The 17,537-nt window shown below is 40.9% G+C and overlaps 1 protein-coding gene across 10 annotated transcripts in view; it reads left to right on the top strand.

The window, feature by feature from the left end:
* LOC148101565 (uncharacterized) overlaps positions 1-17,537 on the top strand; it is a 56,348-nt gene that overhangs the window by 11,313 nt on the left and 27,498 nt on the right. For 4 of the 10 annotated variants that reach the window (XM_087846442.1, XM_087846443.1, XM_087846441.1 and 1 more), the window contains exons 1-2: positions 1,709-1,726; positions 2,896-3,231. In XM_087846442.1, the coding sequence (XP_087702568.1) occupies positions 1,709-1,726; positions 2,896-3,231 (354 nt within the window). Of the gene's footprint in view, positions 1-1,708; positions 1,727-2,895; positions 3,493-3,812; positions 3,954-17,484; positions 17,503-17,537 lie in introns of those variants that run through there. The other 6 variants (XM_087846445.1, XM_087846444.1, XM_087846446.1 and 3 more) reach the window with 3 other exon arrangements.

The raw sequence follows: 17,537 nt of genomic DNA, 5'->3' as shown, positions 1-17,537 counted from the left end.
AACAGTGTTCATATTTGAAAGCACAGAGAATAAAAATATATTGTGGTGGTTAATGTGCAGGAGAGTGTGAAGAATGTAATAATGTCTTTCCTGTGTCAAACACAGCTGCAGGAAGGAAAGCACTGATCAAAGCTCATTAATCAAAGATCGCTGATCAATGGCCATGAGTACCATTCACAGAGAGTTGAGTAGTCGCTGCAATCACAGCATTTGAGCAATGATCATGAGAATTTGCATATTAATGCTCAATAACTGACCTCCCAGCCCATTGTTCCTTCAGTGGTTCTAGTTTCAGTCATTATGCAAATGCACTGTTGAAAATTGGGGAAACCTGCATTCAGCTGAGACTAGAGCTGGGCGATAGAACGATAACGATATGTATTGCGAAATAACTTTTTCTTGATAGAAAAATTAAACTATTGCGATAGACCTCACCGCTCTTGTCCTCTTAAAAAAAAAGAAAAAAAGAACAGCCAATCCAAATTAAGTAGCGCAGAGCCGAACCAATCACAGCCGCAGCGTCACGTCACGTGACTTGTTACATACAGCACAAGTGCCAAGCCGCACATGTGTATTTGTTTGGGAAGCAGCCAGCCGCCGTGTCGCCCGGGTAATGGAGGAAATGAGTGTGCTGACTAGAGAAAAATCAACCGAGAGCGTGACCGAAGGTTACCGAAGAGAAAACAGATGATGGTTCCAATGCCGGAGAGATTGTCGAAAGGAAGAGCCACAGAAGTTCCGTAGTGTTAAGGTATTTCGGCTATTTCAAGTCTGACAAAAAACAGAGTAGCGCGCACTGTAAAATGTGCCGAAAGCAAGTCTGGAAATACAATAAACCGGTGCATGCTCAATTTCTGACTGAAAGCGCTAATTCGTCATCCAGCTTTTGTCAGACTAAAGTAACTGTTAAAACTGTTTGAAAAGCTCAGTTATACAACAAGGAGAGATTGAGAATTTCCTTTTAGTTCTCAGTTTATTTGATATTGACAAAAGTTAGTAGTAGTAGTAGTAGTAAAAATTAGTATTTTTAGAATTAATATTTTGTTTCTAAGTGGATTTGATATTTTAGTCTGTTTTGTTTGTTCTATTTTGAAACTTAAACGCTTTAGCGGCTGCCTTTTGTGTAGTTTGCAATATTTGCCTTTATTTATCTGAAAAAGTCTCATGTTCCTTAAGTACATCTACCCCGTTGAATTGTTGATGGAGTCTTTAAACTTGTAGTTGCTGTTTTCCAGACTGAAGCAGAGTCGTTAGCTGAAAACTGGTTTTAGAGGTTCATTCAGGACACCTTCTCAGGCTCTTACAGCCTTACCTGTATCATAACAAAGTGTATAAACCCCAATCCACCTTTAACATGGTATTCTCCCAAACCTTCAAATAGGACTTTCTGGCCCTGTCATAGTAAAGGGCTGCTTAGAATATTAGAGCCAATGTCACAAAGTTCCTCCTGAAGTATAAGTGAGTGAGAGAGTTTCCTCACTTTGCAGCACAACACGTCTCACAAGATTTCTACAAGCAATCAGAGTGAAATTTGTATTTTGTGTTGTCAGATGAACATATGAGACACTTTGACTCTTCAGTGCAGTGTGGAGCCTAACAAAGATCTGTTTTGTGTCCCAGCTGATCAGCAGGAGGAGAAGAGTCTGACGGAGCAGCAGAGGAACATTTTCAGCCATCTGGACTCAGCTGAGTCACTACAGAGGAAACAATGAGCTCAACACAGAAGGTGAGGAAAATATCACATTTTCACCAAATAATCAGTCACGTCTAAAACTCTCATACTCCCAACCTGTTATATGACTGTGTTGCATTTTATTATGTATTTTTAAATTGTTTTTACAAACATTAAGAAGTCACAAGCAATTATTGTTCTTTAATATTAATATTAGTTGTAGTAGTGATATTAATTAAATTTTCAATTCAATTCAGTGTTATTTATACAGCACCAAATCACAACAATAGTTGCCCCAAGGTGCTTATTTTCTTTTCTTTTCTTATTTTCTTTTCTAAATGTACTTGTATATTGTTCACATGTTGAAATAAATTACCAATCAATCAATATTGTAATGTGGATCCTACAATAATACATACAGCCGAAAAACCCAACAATCATATGACCCCCTATGAGCAAGCACGTTGGTGACAGTGGGAAGGAAAAACTCCCTTTTAACAGGAAGAAACCTCCAGCAGAACCAGGCTCACAGAGGGGCGGGGCCGTCTGCAGAGAGCAGTTGGGGCGAAAAAAGGAAGACAGGATAAAATACATGCTGTGGAAGTACATTATTATTATTAATATTAATACTAATATTGTTGTTATTATTATTAATACTAATAATAATATTGTTGCTTTCATTGATGTATAAATAGACTTGTAGTGTGTATATTTTTCCTTATTTGAGTTTTTTTGCTCATACAAATTGAAATGCGATTAATATAGATTGAAAATGAATGACATTTAATCGCCTTTAATCAAAAATGAATCCAATGTTTTCTACAGTGAAACGTTTGAACAGTCATGAATTATTTTTGATTCGTTGCACCCCTATAAAAATATCTAATAGGAAACAGCAACGTGAAATATAAAAAAAAGTATAGATCTGGTAAACATTTATTACTTTTCTGAGTGTGTTAGCATGCTAGTCTTAATATTTGTGTACAGCAGGAGGGATGGGCATGATTTTAGAGTGTTTGAACAGTCATGAATTATTTTTAACACCAGGTTTGATGTAATGTGTTTCTACTACCAGCAGGTGGGGATAAGAGACCTTTAAGGTGTTTGGTGCCACACTCCACCTTCAGGTTTAAAACTAGTGTTAATGGAGGGAGTTTGAAGTTTGAGTTTGTTCCACGACTGCATTTCACTCACTGCCTCTGTTTGTATCTCTGTCACTGCAGGACCAACATGGAGCGAGAAGTCAGCACTCTCAGGAGGCCGACAAACCTCACAGAAGAAAGAGAGAGAAAAAACACACCTGTGACGAGTGTGGGAAAGGTTTTACTGAGAAGGCTGAACTAAAACAACATCAGGTCATCCACACTGGAGAGAGACCGTTCAGCTGTGATTTGTGTGGAAAGACTTTTTCCTGGAAGGATTCCCTAAAAAAACACCAAGTCATCCACAGTGGAGTTAAAGCGTACAGCTGTGATCAGTGTGGCAGAGCTTTTACTCAAAGAAGCAGCTTACAGAGTCATCTAGTTACCCACTCTGGAATTAAGGCATACAGCTGTGACATCTGTGGAAAAACTTTCAGCCATATAGGGAGCCGAAATACACACCTACGCATTCACACTGGACATGATGTGTACTGCTGTGATCAATGTGGCAAACAGTGTACAACCTACAGGCATTTACAACGCCACATGTTTACCCACACTGAGGAACGACCTTATAAATGTGACCTGTGTGAGAAGACTTTTAAATCTCCACGTCACCTGAGACGACACCAACAGATCCACACCAGAAAGAGACTCTACAAGTGCAGTTACTGTGAGGTATGTATTTATATTGTTATCTTTATCTGTGTTAACTGAAACAGTAAAATGTAATTGGACGTCTGCAGAGATGCTCTTTCTTTCAGGCGACGTACAGGATAAAAATGTTGAAGGACTGACTTACACTGTCTTTGTGTCTTTGTTTAGAAGCAGAGCGACACAGATGGATCCAGTTCTCAACCCTGTCCTCACTGTGGTGGTGGGAAAGACTTTTGTTGTGACCTCTGTGGAAAAACTTTCAGTCGACAAGACGCCCTAAAAACACATCAACGTAGACACACTGGAGACAAACTGAAATACTGCAAAGAATGTGGGAGAAGCTTCACCACACCAAATGAGTTAAAACGACATGAACTGATTCACAGTGAGGTTAAAAAGCACCTCTGTGATCAGTGTGGGTCATCCTTCACCACTGCATGGGAGCTTAAATCACACAAACGAGTCCACACAGGAGAGAAACCATACAAGTGCAGACACTGTGAAAAAAGCTTCTCACAATCAAGTCATCGTAACTATCATGAACGTACACACATGGAAGGAAACTACAGCTGTGACCAGTGTGACAAGAGCTTCAGGAATCTCAGTTCATACTCCAAACACAAACGATCCCACGTTACTAATAAACTGTTTCACTGTTACCAATGTGCCCAAACATTCACCTCATTATCTGCTATGTGCAAACATCAGCGTGATCACGCAGGGCTGAAATCACTCCCACCACAGTGAATCTGAAGAGACAGAAAGATCCTCTGGTTTCAGTGTCAGACTTAAAACCCTTGAGATCAGGCTCCACAGAGTTCAGATCGAATCTCCTGTAAAGATCTGATGAAAATGTTCCACTGGATGGATGGATGTATAATCTCTTTTTCTGAAGGTTGCTCTCTTCCTGTTTCTGCGAGTGCTGACTACACAGATGTGATATAGATCCATTTCACTGTTTGGAAGTATCAGAGAACTGCTGATGCTGTAAAGCTGCTGCTCAGTCTGATGGGCTGTTGTGTTGTTATTGGTGATGCTGGATGAAGGGCTGGTGGACCAGGTGAGCTCAGGTTGTGGGTAGATCCCGTCTGAGCTGCAGGTGATCCTTTGTCCTACTTGTTGGAGATTAACTTTACGGACTGGAGCTGGAAAAAAAACTAAGAATAAAAAAACCAAAAGAAAAATATATTTCTAAAGAAGTCAGAAAGAGATTTTCTTGTCACAATTTTCCTTTTCTGAAAATTGAATCTTAATCTCGTACCACAGTAAAATATAACATTTGTCTTAGTGTTTTGACAAAGCATTTCTAAATACAGATAATGATTAATGATGTAACATGTCATGTTTTCTTTATGTATCTGAAGTGTTATAAAAATGACTCTGGATCAGTCCTGGTGTCACAGACAGGCCTCGGGGCTTCAAACCTCAGAAAGTCCCTTTGGCTCTCAGCTGAATTCCTCTGACACACTTTAACAACTATAAGTCAAAGGTCAGACGTCATATGATTTGGGAATGACAATGCTGAATAACCTGTTAAGGTTCAATATTGAGGAGGGGTAGAGGAGGTAATCTACTTCCATAATAACAACACTGGTCCGGCCGGGTGGAGTCAAACGATGATTTTAATGACACGCGTGGGAAGATCGCCTGCTGTACGCAGACAGCGCCGGTCCCCAACTTACAGAGCATAAGCAGGTGTTTTATACCTTCTGGGCTTAAATTTACTGCCGCCCCTAAACGTCACTCAGATACAGTTCATACATAGGTTTCAAAACCACAATGACTTAAGACAGTTTAAAATAACATTGTCTCCGTCTCCACAGCAGATGCTTCCTGTCATCTGACTTTCACTTCCCGTCTGGAAAACCAAACTGTTCCTCTTTTACAGAGACAATTTTAGAGCTACAAGCAAACGTGATTAACCTCTCACCTATACATGAGATAAAGTCTACTGTGTGTTTGTCAGCATGAACTGCACTCAGTTTCAACTTGTAACCTTTTCCACCAGACAGAAGGCCAGCACGTACACATTTCAGATTATAACAAGCATTCAAAAGCATTTAAGATTATAGATTCAACTCAACAGTTTAACGTGGTTATAACTGCACCTGTAATAAAGGCTAATTGGGTACCAATATGTTTAAACATCTAAATACAATATCAATACTGCAGATTGTATTATTAATGCAATAGTAATGATGATGATTATTAACAATAGCAGTAAAATAATTTCTAATCCCCCACATTCCCTCTCTTGGTGACCCTCAAAGAGGGTCACCACACTCTACGTGTGTCATTGCTCTGACCCTCTCTAGAAGTTCTCTGGCTCAGCAAATCATACAACCACATCATGTCATCTAAGTGGTCCAGTAATAAACGTCAGCTCCCCCTTAAGAACAGTCCATGTGTGAGATTAGGTTTTTTCTGGGTCCCTCTCTTGTGGTATGTCAGGCCTCGGGCCTCCAGGATCCTCACCCCCTGTGGTAGCCGAGATCTACTGCAAAGGAACAAAACACATTTTCCTACGCCTCCCTAACTTATCATGTTCATCAATTGTTCTCTTTATTCAAACTTGGTTCAACCTATTATGTTTGGGACTCTTTAATCAAAAGCATGAACCTAATTATCTTTTGACTTATTAACTATTATTTATACATATTCTTCAACATTACTCATCTCAGTACTCATCATTTCAACACTCTTAAAACGTTGCTTTCACGTCCCTGCATATGTTTACTGTTGCTCGCTCTATTTTCCCCTATCTAATCATCAACCTCCTGTACACAACTGTCGCTGCTGCAAGTGCCTCCACTCTGCCCTAAAAGTCACCTTTCCCAATAGATCACAAGAAAATCATTATAAGCGCCTATTCTACTAAAAGATCAAAAAGAGAACAACCATTTTAATCAATTAAGTTTAAACATATAAGCAATTACTCATGCGTAAATTTCATCATAGCTAAACGCTGCCTAAAAACAACTGTGTGTTAACACTAACTTCATTTTAAACCCATATTTCCTATGTCATAACTAGAGATGGCACGATACCACTTTTTTATGTCCGATACCGATATCATAAATTTGGATATCTGCCGATACCAATATGAATAAGCTCCTGTTAACTGTCTTCAGCGGGGAGAAAGTATGTAAACTCCTAGGCTGATAAACATGAAAGTCACCAGGCGTAAATCTGCAAACTGCCGCATTTGATTCCCAAAGAGCTATGAGCGGAAAAAGTGATAAGTCTTAGCATGGTGTGCCGTGTATCCTTTAAAACAAAATAAACATGGGGTCCTCGGGCTGTACAACTACAACCCGAGGACTAAACAAGACCAAAGACTCCATCTCCAGATTAACCGGACATGAAAGTCTTGTTATTAAGAAAGACAGAAAGTAATATAGCAAAAAACCTGTAAAACTTACCACCATATATGCATTTGCAGAGCGCTGTATCTTTAAATGCCATTTTTTGCTTTGTCTGGTCCTTGGTTTTTTTCCCTGCCCAGTTGAGTACCGAGGCCAGCTCGTTTGTAATGGCATAAGCCATTACACGGCGGACTCGCACCTCCAGTGTGGTCCCTCCAACCAAGGCAAAGCGTCTCACCTATAGACACATTTTAAGAGATGGAATTAGCGTGTCTCATGTCTTAAATGTGTATGCAAGTGCTTGTGTGTTTAATCAACAGGCCGTTGTTATGTATTTAAATCACATCTGACAGCTATTACACTTTATAGTTACAAAGTGTACATAACCTTTATATACTTACCATTGCCTTATTTGCCTCTTATGATTGAAGAGCTGCCTCTGCATTGTTTAGCTCCTCAATGTTGTGCAAGGGCAAATCCAGAGGCAATACCCCAGCATCTACCGATTCATTGCAGCAGGGATGGCGGATGGCTCTGACCTCCTCACGGAGTTCGTTAACAGCTGTCGTCAGGTCTGACAGCATAGCTAATATCTTTTGTGAGGTCGCATCTGTTTAAAAAAACAATTCCAGAAAGATTAATGGCTTAAGCAGTGAGAGGCGAAAAACTAATAAATAAATAATAAAACGCAGTTTACGTGTGGACAAAAGGTGCAAACGCAAGGTAGGTGAGCGTGCATCGTAAAGTTAGGTGAGCGTGCAACGTAAAGTTAGGTGAGCGTGCAACGTAAAGTTTGAATTGAGTGTGAATCGAAGCGGGTGCTCTCCAATCATTAAAAGTAACAAAGTCATTGAACACATTTATACAGTTACCTTTACGTTTATCAATCATATATCACAGATTTACAATTTTTTGTAGTACTATGCTAAAAAGCAACTACAGAGTGAAAGTCTGGGTCAAGCGCCGAGGCGACGGCAAGAACAAAGGAACCCTTGAAGCGTTAAAGCTAGCTTTGTAAGGGAATATAACGGAAAAGTATGAAACGAAAATGTTTTCTTTGTTGACTTTGTTCGCAGTGCAATTTATTTGTTACCGGCTTGTAAGATGAAAGTAGACACAATTTCGGGCTCCCACATTTTGTCCGAAACTTTACATTAACAAATTTGTTTGTTTTTTACTGTTATTCAAATGCAACCGTGGAAATAACGAATAGAACAAAAGTCATTCATTCTTACCTTATATTAATCGTGGTGCAGGCCAGTGCAGTGCATGAACTGATGCCTTCTCCGGTCAATTCCGCTGAGAGTAAATCTAATGTCCCGCTCTACTGTACAAGACAATGGTTACCTGAAGGGATGTACCACTGTGAGAGTGGGGGCTATGGAATAGTCCAAGTGGTAGCAGCTTTAATTTTCCGCTCAACCATAAATCAATGGTTTTTCAACGTGATTGTTGTCACCTTGTCAACTATAAATAGATCAACAATCAACGATGACAGAACAACAGTGAATCAATGTTATTTCAATGTCAGTGTCAGGTTTCATCAGTATTTCAATGTTGTTTCAACATTGGTTTTGTGTTGACATTTCAAGCCTGACGATTCTGATGGTTCAGATGGAAATTCAACATCTGTTCAATGTCTCCTTGCTATCTGGGTCTAAATCATTCTATACATCATTCTACCAGTAATCTAGTTCATCAGTTTGTAGCTTCACAAAACAAAACAAAAATGAATTTTTGCCACAGGTTTTTCAATGAATTTTGTTAATTTTGTTTCCAGATAAGAGAGGCCAGACCTTTCTTATCCTCTGTGTTTAATCTGGACCTTGGGACAGCTAAGAGCATCTGATCCATGAACTTCAGTGATCTTGCAGGAGCGAACCAATTTAAAAGATCAGAAAGGTATGAGGGTGCTAACCCATGCAACGCCTTAAAAACACATAATAAAATCTTAAAATTAATTCAAAACCTAACTGGCAGCCAGTGTAAGGATGCCAGTATGGGAGATATGTAGTCTCGGTTGCATAAAATAAGATAACCCTTATTAATCCTACATGTGGGAAATTTGTTTTGTTACAGCAGTGGACAGTGCAAAGTTGCATAGAAAATTTTGAGAAAAAATACTGGAATAATATATCTATAAGATACTGTACACAATAGAATAGAATGAAATAATATACTACATACAATCGAATAAAATATACTAAAAATGCTATATAGAATTGAATATAATACAACGATGCCAGAAAGACTATTGCATATGTGTGGATGTGTGTGCTTGGTCAGTTGAAGTCTTTCTTGTGGAGTCTGACAGCAGTGGGGAGGAAAGACCTGCAAAATCTCTCCGTCCCACATCGTAGGTGCTGCAGTCTCCCACTGAAGGAGCTGCTCAGTGCTGTCAGAGTCTCCTGCATGGGGTGGGAGATGTTGTCCAACAGGGATGACAGCTTAGCCACCATTCTCCTGTCACTCACCACCTCTACTAGGTCCAGAGGGCATCCTAGAACAGAACTGAAAGTAGAGATAGTGTCTGTCTCCCGAATCCAAACTGGAAGCTAGTTCCACAGAAGAGGTGCCTGAAAACTGAAGGCTCTCCCTCCCATTCTACTTTTAATACTCTAGGAACAACAAGTAGGCCTGCAGAGCGAGAGCGAAGTGCTCTAATAAGGTGATATGGTAAAACGAGGTCATTAAGATAAGACGGGGCCTGATTTTTTAAGACCTTGTATGTGAGGAGCAGAATTTTGAATTCATGCCAGTATATGACATCCCCTCATCTCATCTATCACTCTCCACTTGGTGTCCATCTGAGAACAAGGCACAACTTGCTATTGCAATAAACTATTATGTAATTATCCACACCTAAAAACTCCTGCACTTAATCTATAATAAAAATTATGACAGCAGCAAAACATTCCAGTTGTGCTTATTATTATTTTTATACTGGAATACCTCTCCAACAACTGGTCCATGACTAGCAACAACCAAGACTAGCACAAAACGGTAGTCCATGACTGCAGAATCTAACAGCTGAAACTTTAGATACAAAAAAAATTGGCAAAAGTAAAGAGGAGATAAGAAAGAAGCTGAGAATGAGTGGAGCTGCTGTAACAGGATGCCACGCACGGGGGCGCCGGTGTTCAAAGTAGTTCCATGTGCCAGTTAGTAACTGTGCTGCAGCGTTTGGACTAGCTGCAGTCGGCTAACTGATGACAGACTAACACCAGAGTAAAGACTATTACATAAGTCGAGGTGAGATGAAATGAAGGCATGGATAGCTATCTCAAAGTCAGTAAAACAGAGAAATGGCTTCACTTTGCAAGTAGCTGAAGATGAAAGAAACTGGTCTTGATGACAGCATTAATATGTTTATCAAATGTTAGATTACTATCAAAACTCACTCGTAGGTTCCTCACAAGGGCTTTTTCAAAATAAATTCCTAAGGGGCCAAAGTCATAGTGGTCACATGGACCAAACACTCTGTTTTCTGTTCATTTAAGCTGAGAAGGTTTAAAGCCATCCACGCCTTAACATCCTCCAAACAATCCAGCAATCCCTTCAAAGGACTCACAGATTTATGTTTCAGTGGCAGGTAAATCTGTGAGTTGTCTGCATAACAATGGTGTGAGATGCCAGGTTTTTTTTAAAAATTGAGCGCATAGAGAGTGTTGGAGCCAAGTCCAGGCCAATATTTTACTCAGTTACATCATGCCATATTTAAGTATTTGTCATAATCTTTAAGTTTCTATTATAATCTTGAATATTTTATGTTATAATGTAATAGTCTGTGCTCCATAAAGTAATCCTGCTTTGTTAGTCTGTCGTTGTTGTAAAGTGTTGATAGATGTCGTAAAGGGGGTGTGTATTTGGCCCACATGCAGAGGGGTGTGGGTAAAAGGTTAGGGAAGCAAGCAGGACGTGGAGCAACAGTTTTCTGACCGTCGCCGTTTTAATGTTATTTTTTGTTGTAACATAAAGGGAATGTAAACGGAGCTCCCACCAGAGGCATTTGTTTTGTACCTTTCGATTTGTATGGAAAATAAATGTTTTGCCCCTTTTTTCCTTTGCCTCGTTTTTGCTACCGGAAGGCAACCAAGTTATTTAACAAGAGCACGAGTCAGAAACTTTACGTCCTGCAGAAACGGCAAAGAAGGACCGAAGGTTGCCGTTACAGAGAAGATATAAATTGAAAAGAGAACTGTGCCAAGAATGGACCCCTGGGGGACCCCACAAAAAATTGAGGGTTTTGAGGAACATGTATCCCCTAATCTAGCAGAAGAACTTTGGTTAGACAGGTAAGATTGAAACCATTCCAATGCTGACAGTTGAAATAGTTTTATTAACTATGGCGAGCCCTCCAGCCTGGCCAGTAGTCCATGGCGACTTCAGATATTCACAGCCTGGAGGGACAACTTCCGAAAGCGAGCTTTACTCACCCAAGTTTAGCCAAGTTTCCGTCACCAGAAGAAAATTAAAGCGACGAGTGGTGAAGAAGTCGTTCAAAATTAAAGTTTTATCTCTTTTTAGCACCTCGCATTAACCACAGCCAATCTAGCTAACACAGGGTTGCTGGCCAATTCCAATAGGTGCACCAATTCCAGGGATCGCCCGGAGATGAACAACTTGATATCCGGGGCAAATTTGTTCAGGAGAGCGTAAGAGCGTAAGAGCGTAAGAGAATAGTTTATTGCATGGCTGTCGGTGAAACAGCCATGCAATTTTTGAATTTTACCAATACACTGCCCCGTTTCCCTCGCCTTCTTTGACATTTCTTCCTGGTGGGATGGCATTGTGGATCGCACCGGAGGAACAGTGGTACAGTCTCGAACACAGGTGGGATATGAAAATCTTCACGTCCTTGGGCCAGTCGGGATTGCTCTACAACTATTGTAGATATTTAGTAGCGATTGGAAGTCATAAACCAGAAGTGTACAGACATTTTTGAAGAAAACAGATGTAAACAAAGCTAGCAAAAACAAAGCAGGTAACAGCTGATGGCAAGCGGCACACACAGGTGCCATCAAATATCTATCCCTAAATCCATCTACAATCTGGACACCACAGGTTCTGTACAGCACGAGGGTTAATAAACCGTACCCATATCAATATGATGTGTAAATTGATTTATTCTTGTACCTCCATGCGACAGTGGCTGGATTCTTCACCCCAGTGAAGAGGTTATTGTTATTGCCTGATTTTAATAAATTGAGCCGTTTGCTCTTTGGTACCAAAGCATATCACAAAAAGGTTAATTCTAAAAATCAAAATCAGCTGTATGTTAGCGACAATACATGAAAAATCACAGGACCCACCATACAAGCTAGTTTACGAGCAGTTTTTACAAAGATTATATTAATTTTTTAAAAACCATATGCAAAAACTCAAAGCCTAACAACACAACCACTACAAAAATTTAACTTTTATACGACCAGATTTTCATATACTTCCTGTGCATCCTAGCTGTTCCTAGGACTGCGCTCCGATCTCCAATGCTGTTCCTGGGATCTGCTTGAGCCAAATCTACTGATGCCACAGTAGATTTCACATTACACGAAAAGAAGAACAGGAATGGGGAATTTAATTTAAACTTACATACAGTACAGACTTACAATGATCAGTATTATAATTATGTACAAATATATACAGATGCATCAAAGAATACAGCCAGTCAAACCGGGGTAGCATTTGTTGTCCCTGAAAAGGATCAATGGTGGACCGTCAGTACACACTGGAGAAATGCTTCCAGTACTGTCAGCTGTTCAGTGGGTAGAAGACATGTGACCGTTACAATCAGGCATTTGTTCAGACTGAAGCTCTTCATTGGACAGTTAATAGTGTAGCTGCTCAGAAAGTAGAGCAGATGTACTAACAGAGGTTCAGCAAACATTTAACAAAATACACATGATGGGACTTATAGTTGGCTTTTTATGGATTCCAGCTCACTATGGAGTCAGAGGAAATGAAACGACAGAGTTGTGAAGAAAGCCACAAAACATGGGTTAACTAACCTGGCTATTAACTTCTGTCAGACAGAGATAACGAGTATAATAAGGCAAGAAATAAAGGAAACATGACAAAAACAGTGGGAGGAAGAACGGAGGAGACGATGGTTGTAAAAAAATTTAAGGAGGGTAGGAGAAATGAGAAGCACAGGAAGGAGTAGGAGAGAGGAGGTGGTCATATCTGGAATAAGATTTGGACATATTGATTTGAACACTACTATTGGTGACTGTAAAACCTTTGAGTCGCCGAGAAGCTGAATAGGGGGATGTGAGATTATTATTCTAAACGTATGTTATCTTATACCTATAGTCAAGGTAGTTGAATTAGGTTAACAGCTGTAGAACATAAATATATCCCTTAGTCTAGATTGTGTGCAAAGTATGTAGGTTAGTTTCCCTTATATTTTTAGGTTAAAAGAACATGACCATTTTTGTAGTTTGATAGACAGGTGTTCCATTATATTTTTTGGGTTGAAAGAATGTGACCATCTTTGGATTCTGTTAGACAGGTGTGCGCTGCCTTTGATCTGCTGTGAGTGTATTACACTGTTTTCTTGACATGTCAGACTGCTAAATCATGAAGAGAATGTTGTGTGCAGAGGACCTTGTGCCGATAATAGAAGAAACAGACCACATTCCATGCCCCCACCTTTATAGAGGGCAGAAAGACAGGGAACCGAGGTCATAACTTAGGCGCCGTGACAGAGAAAGAATGTGAATGTTTAGGCTTTTACGACTAGGTGGGGGCCAGTAGAGGTTATTAGAAGCTGTGTAACCCATCACCATTTTGAGATATGCTGTGACCCTCTTCATGCATGTCTCCCCATTCGGATGGCTTATGCTCATTGTATGGAAATAAATGATTGTTGATTGAGCATTTATACACCGAGTATTGGGGAACTTGGGGAGCCGCTACAACGAGTCTTCAATCTCAGTCTGCGACTGGGGAGAGTGCCCGCCCTATGGAAGACATCCTTCATCGTCCCGGTCCCCAAAAGGAACGGCCCAATGAGCTGAATGACTTCCGACCGGTGGCACTGACATCACATCTTATGAAGACTCTAGAGCGGCTCTTCCTCAACCTCCTCCGACCACAGGTACAACATGCCCAGGACCCACTACAGTTCGCCTACAAGGCGGGTGTCGGAGTGGAGGATGCCATCCTGTACCTCCTGCATAGAGCCCACTCACACCTCGATGGGGGAAAAGGCACAGTCAGGATCCTGTTTCTTGACTTTTCCAGTGCCTTTAATACCATCCGGCCCTGTCTGCTTCAGGAAAAACTGAACAGGATGGAGGTGGACCCCTGCCTGGTGGCTTGGATCTCCGACTACCTCACCGACAGGCCACAGTACGTCAGGCTGAAGGACATCACGTCTGACACTGTGGTCAGCAGCACAGGAGCACCACAGGGAACTGTGCTGTCCCCTCTTCTCTTCACCCTGTACACCTCTGACTTCTGCTACAACTCTGAATTATGCCATATTCAGAAGTTTGCAGACGACACAGCCATCATGGGGTGTATCTGGGATGACCAGGAAGAGGAGTACAGAAGTCTGGTGAGGAACTTTGTCGCATGGAGTCACACAAACCACCTGCAACTCAACACCTCAAAGACAAAGGAACTGGTTGTGGACTTTGGGAGGTCCAGAGCAGGTCCACTGCCGGTTCAGATAGAGGGGGAGGAGGTGGAGGTGGTCAACAAGTACAAGTACCTCGGGCTGTGGGTGGACAATAAACTGGACTGGTCATGCAACACAGAGCACCTGTACAAAAAAGCCCAAAGCCGACTGTACTTCCTCAGGAGGCTGAGGTCTTTTAACATCTGCAGGAAGCTCCTGAGGATGTTTTACCAGTCGGTGGTTGCTGGAGTACTGTTCTATGCTGTGGTGTGCTGGGGGAGCAGCACAGCAAAGAAGGACTCATCCAGGCTGGAAAAACTGATCAGGAAGGCTAGCTCTGTGGTCGGCATGAAGCTGGACACTCTGGTGACAGTGGCAGAGAAAAGGGCACTAAAGAAACTGCTGGACATTATGGACAATGCTGGGCATCCTCTGCACACGGCCATAAACAACCAGAAGAGTCTGTTCAGTGACAGGTTGCTTCTCCCAAAGACAAGAACCAACAGACTTAAAAACTCCTTTGTCCCTCACGCCATCAAACTGTTTAACTCCTCTCTGGAGGGGAGAGGGAGGGGAAACAGGAGGACAAAGGAGGGGGGAACAACTAAGCTGTAGTGCCTCTCCACTTCACTGTGCAATCACCTTTTGTGCAATACTTTTTGTTAATAATCAGCGGTGCAAGAGACTCCATACTTGAATGTGCAATTCACTTGTATTTTTATTTTTATTCCTATTTATTCTATTTATCCCCTTTGTATATTTTATCTATATATGTCTTTGTATTTATATATATGTGTGTGTGTGTGTGTGTGTGTGTATATATATATATATATATATATATATATATATATATATATATATATATATATATATATAATATTCTTAACTCTGTAACTTATGTCAGTGCTGTGCTTTTTGGAAAACAAATTTCCCAGAGGAACCCACCCGAGGGATGAATAAAGTTTTATCTTATCTTATCTTATCTATTGTCCTTCCTTCAGCCCAAAGATTCAAAGAATTGGGAGATTTTAACAGGGATAATGTTGACGCGCCCGCTGTTCAAAACGTAAGTTTACTGCAAAAGGGTTCAAGAAGTGAAAGTTGTCAGGACTTATTCCAGTTTTTAAAACAGAGTATACATTTAGGGAGGATTTGGGTGTCGACGTTTCACTCCACACCAGTTGGTGGCGGTAATGCACCATGTTGGTGTTTGACAACCTCCAATAAACAATACAAAGAAGAAGAAGTCTGTTCCGGGATCACATGCTGGACTCAGTTTACGCAGACGGAGTTACCATTTCATCCTAAGGAGTAAAATCGTGAATTTGGATGATAAAACAAACTCAACCAACGCTTGGATCGCTATCTGCATCGATCTGCCCACCCTTGTCTCCTGGATCGTAGCTGAGATCAGCGTGAACCACGTGGGTCTCTGCTCCCTGATCTGTTTCCTGTGTTTGGAAAGAGTTCCAGCTTCATCACGGAGTTTCTCTCGGTTTGTGGGCTCATCTAAAGGTAAGCACCGAGCTAACTTTACTGTGAGTTCAGTTCATGTTGAGTTTAGCTCCTGAATGAGGTCTTCTGCTGCTCTCCTCGGTGTCTGTTCACAGTTTATTGTGAACACGTTGAGAGAAGAGTGAAAGAGTGTTTGGAGAAAAACACCAACTAATCATTAGCTCAACATGCTGGGAGAAGTTGGAGCAGAAAAGTCTTTTCATTGTCCCTGCAGCTGTTTTTCTGCATGCACCAAACCTCTACAGCCTCATTTCTATTTGAAGTGATAACAGGAAATGGATGAGAGCGATCTGCTGCAGTATCAGGGTTACAATAAACTTTATTGTCCAGCTGCTGTGGATGAACACATGAGAGGAAGTGAACTCCTACAAAGTCTCATTTTAATGAGTCTGACTGCTGTAAAGTGATGCACAGGAAGATGTTAACAAAAACTAATGAAACAGAGATGAAAGTAAACAGTGTTCATATTTGAAAGCACAGAGAATAAAAATATATTGTGGTGGTTAATGTGCAGCTCTTGGTGATTTGGGAGAATCATGTTTTTAATCATGTTGTGGATTGAATGTTGGGTTTTATTTTATTTTATCTACAGAAGTTTTTCCCACCTGTGATCGTTCAGATTGATTTGTTGGGTTGACTTGAATCATGTGAAGGTTTAAAGCTGCACTTCCCCCAAAAAGAATAAAGTATAATCGTGAAGAATGTAATAATGTCTTCCTGTGTCAAACACAGCTGCAGTCAAAGCAGGAAGGAAAGCACTGAAACCACTGATCAAAGCTAATTAATCAATGGCCATGATTACTGTTCACAGTGAGTGAGTTGCTGCAAGTACAGCATTTGATCAATGAGCTTTAATCACTGGTTGTTGGGGAATGATGGAGGTGGTGGGACTGGGGGGCTGAAGGTGTGGAAAGTGTGGGGTGGGGGAGTAACAGGTCTGTCCCTGTTTGTGGAAACCACAGGAGGAGCTGTTCAGGCTGTTGCTGGGTGTGAATTGTTGATGGAGTCTTTAAACTTGTAGTTGCTGTTTTCCAGACGGAAGCAGAGACGTTAGCTGAAAACCGGTTTTAGAGGTTCATTCAGGACACCTTCTCAGGCTCTTACAGCCTTACCTGTATCATAACAAAGTGTATAAACCCCAATCCACCTTTAACATGGTCCTTCTCCCAAACCTTCAAATAGGACTTTCTGGCCCTGTCATAGTAAAGGGCTGCTTAGAATATTAGAGCCAATGTCACAAAGTTCCTCCTGAAGTATAAGTGAGTGAGAGAGTTTCCTCACTTTGCAGCACAACACGTCTCATAAGATTTCTACAAGCAATCAGAGTGAAATTTGTACTTTGTGTTGTCAGATGAACATATGAGACACTTTGACTCTTCAGTGCAGTGTGGAGCCTAACAAAGATCTGTTTTGTGTCCCAGCTGATCAGCAGGAGGAGAAGAGTCTGATGGAGCAGCAGAGGAACATTTTCAGCCATCTGGACTCAGCTGAGTCACTACAGAGGAAACAATGAGCTCAACACAGAAGGTGAGGAAAATATCACAGTTTCACCAAATAATCAG

The sequence above is a fragment of the Neolamprologus brichardi genome, chromosome 9 (assembly GCF_056152115.1).
Source record: "Neolamprologus brichardi isolate AB-2024 chromosome 9, ASM5615211v1, whole genome shotgun sequence".
NCBI classification, from domain to species: domain Eukaryota; kingdom Metazoa; phylum Chordata; class Actinopteri; order Cichliformes; family Cichlidae; genus Neolamprologus; species Neolamprologus brichardi.
The sequence above is the reverse complement of the archived record's forward strand: the minus strand, read 5'-3'. Positions and strand labels throughout refer to the sequence as shown.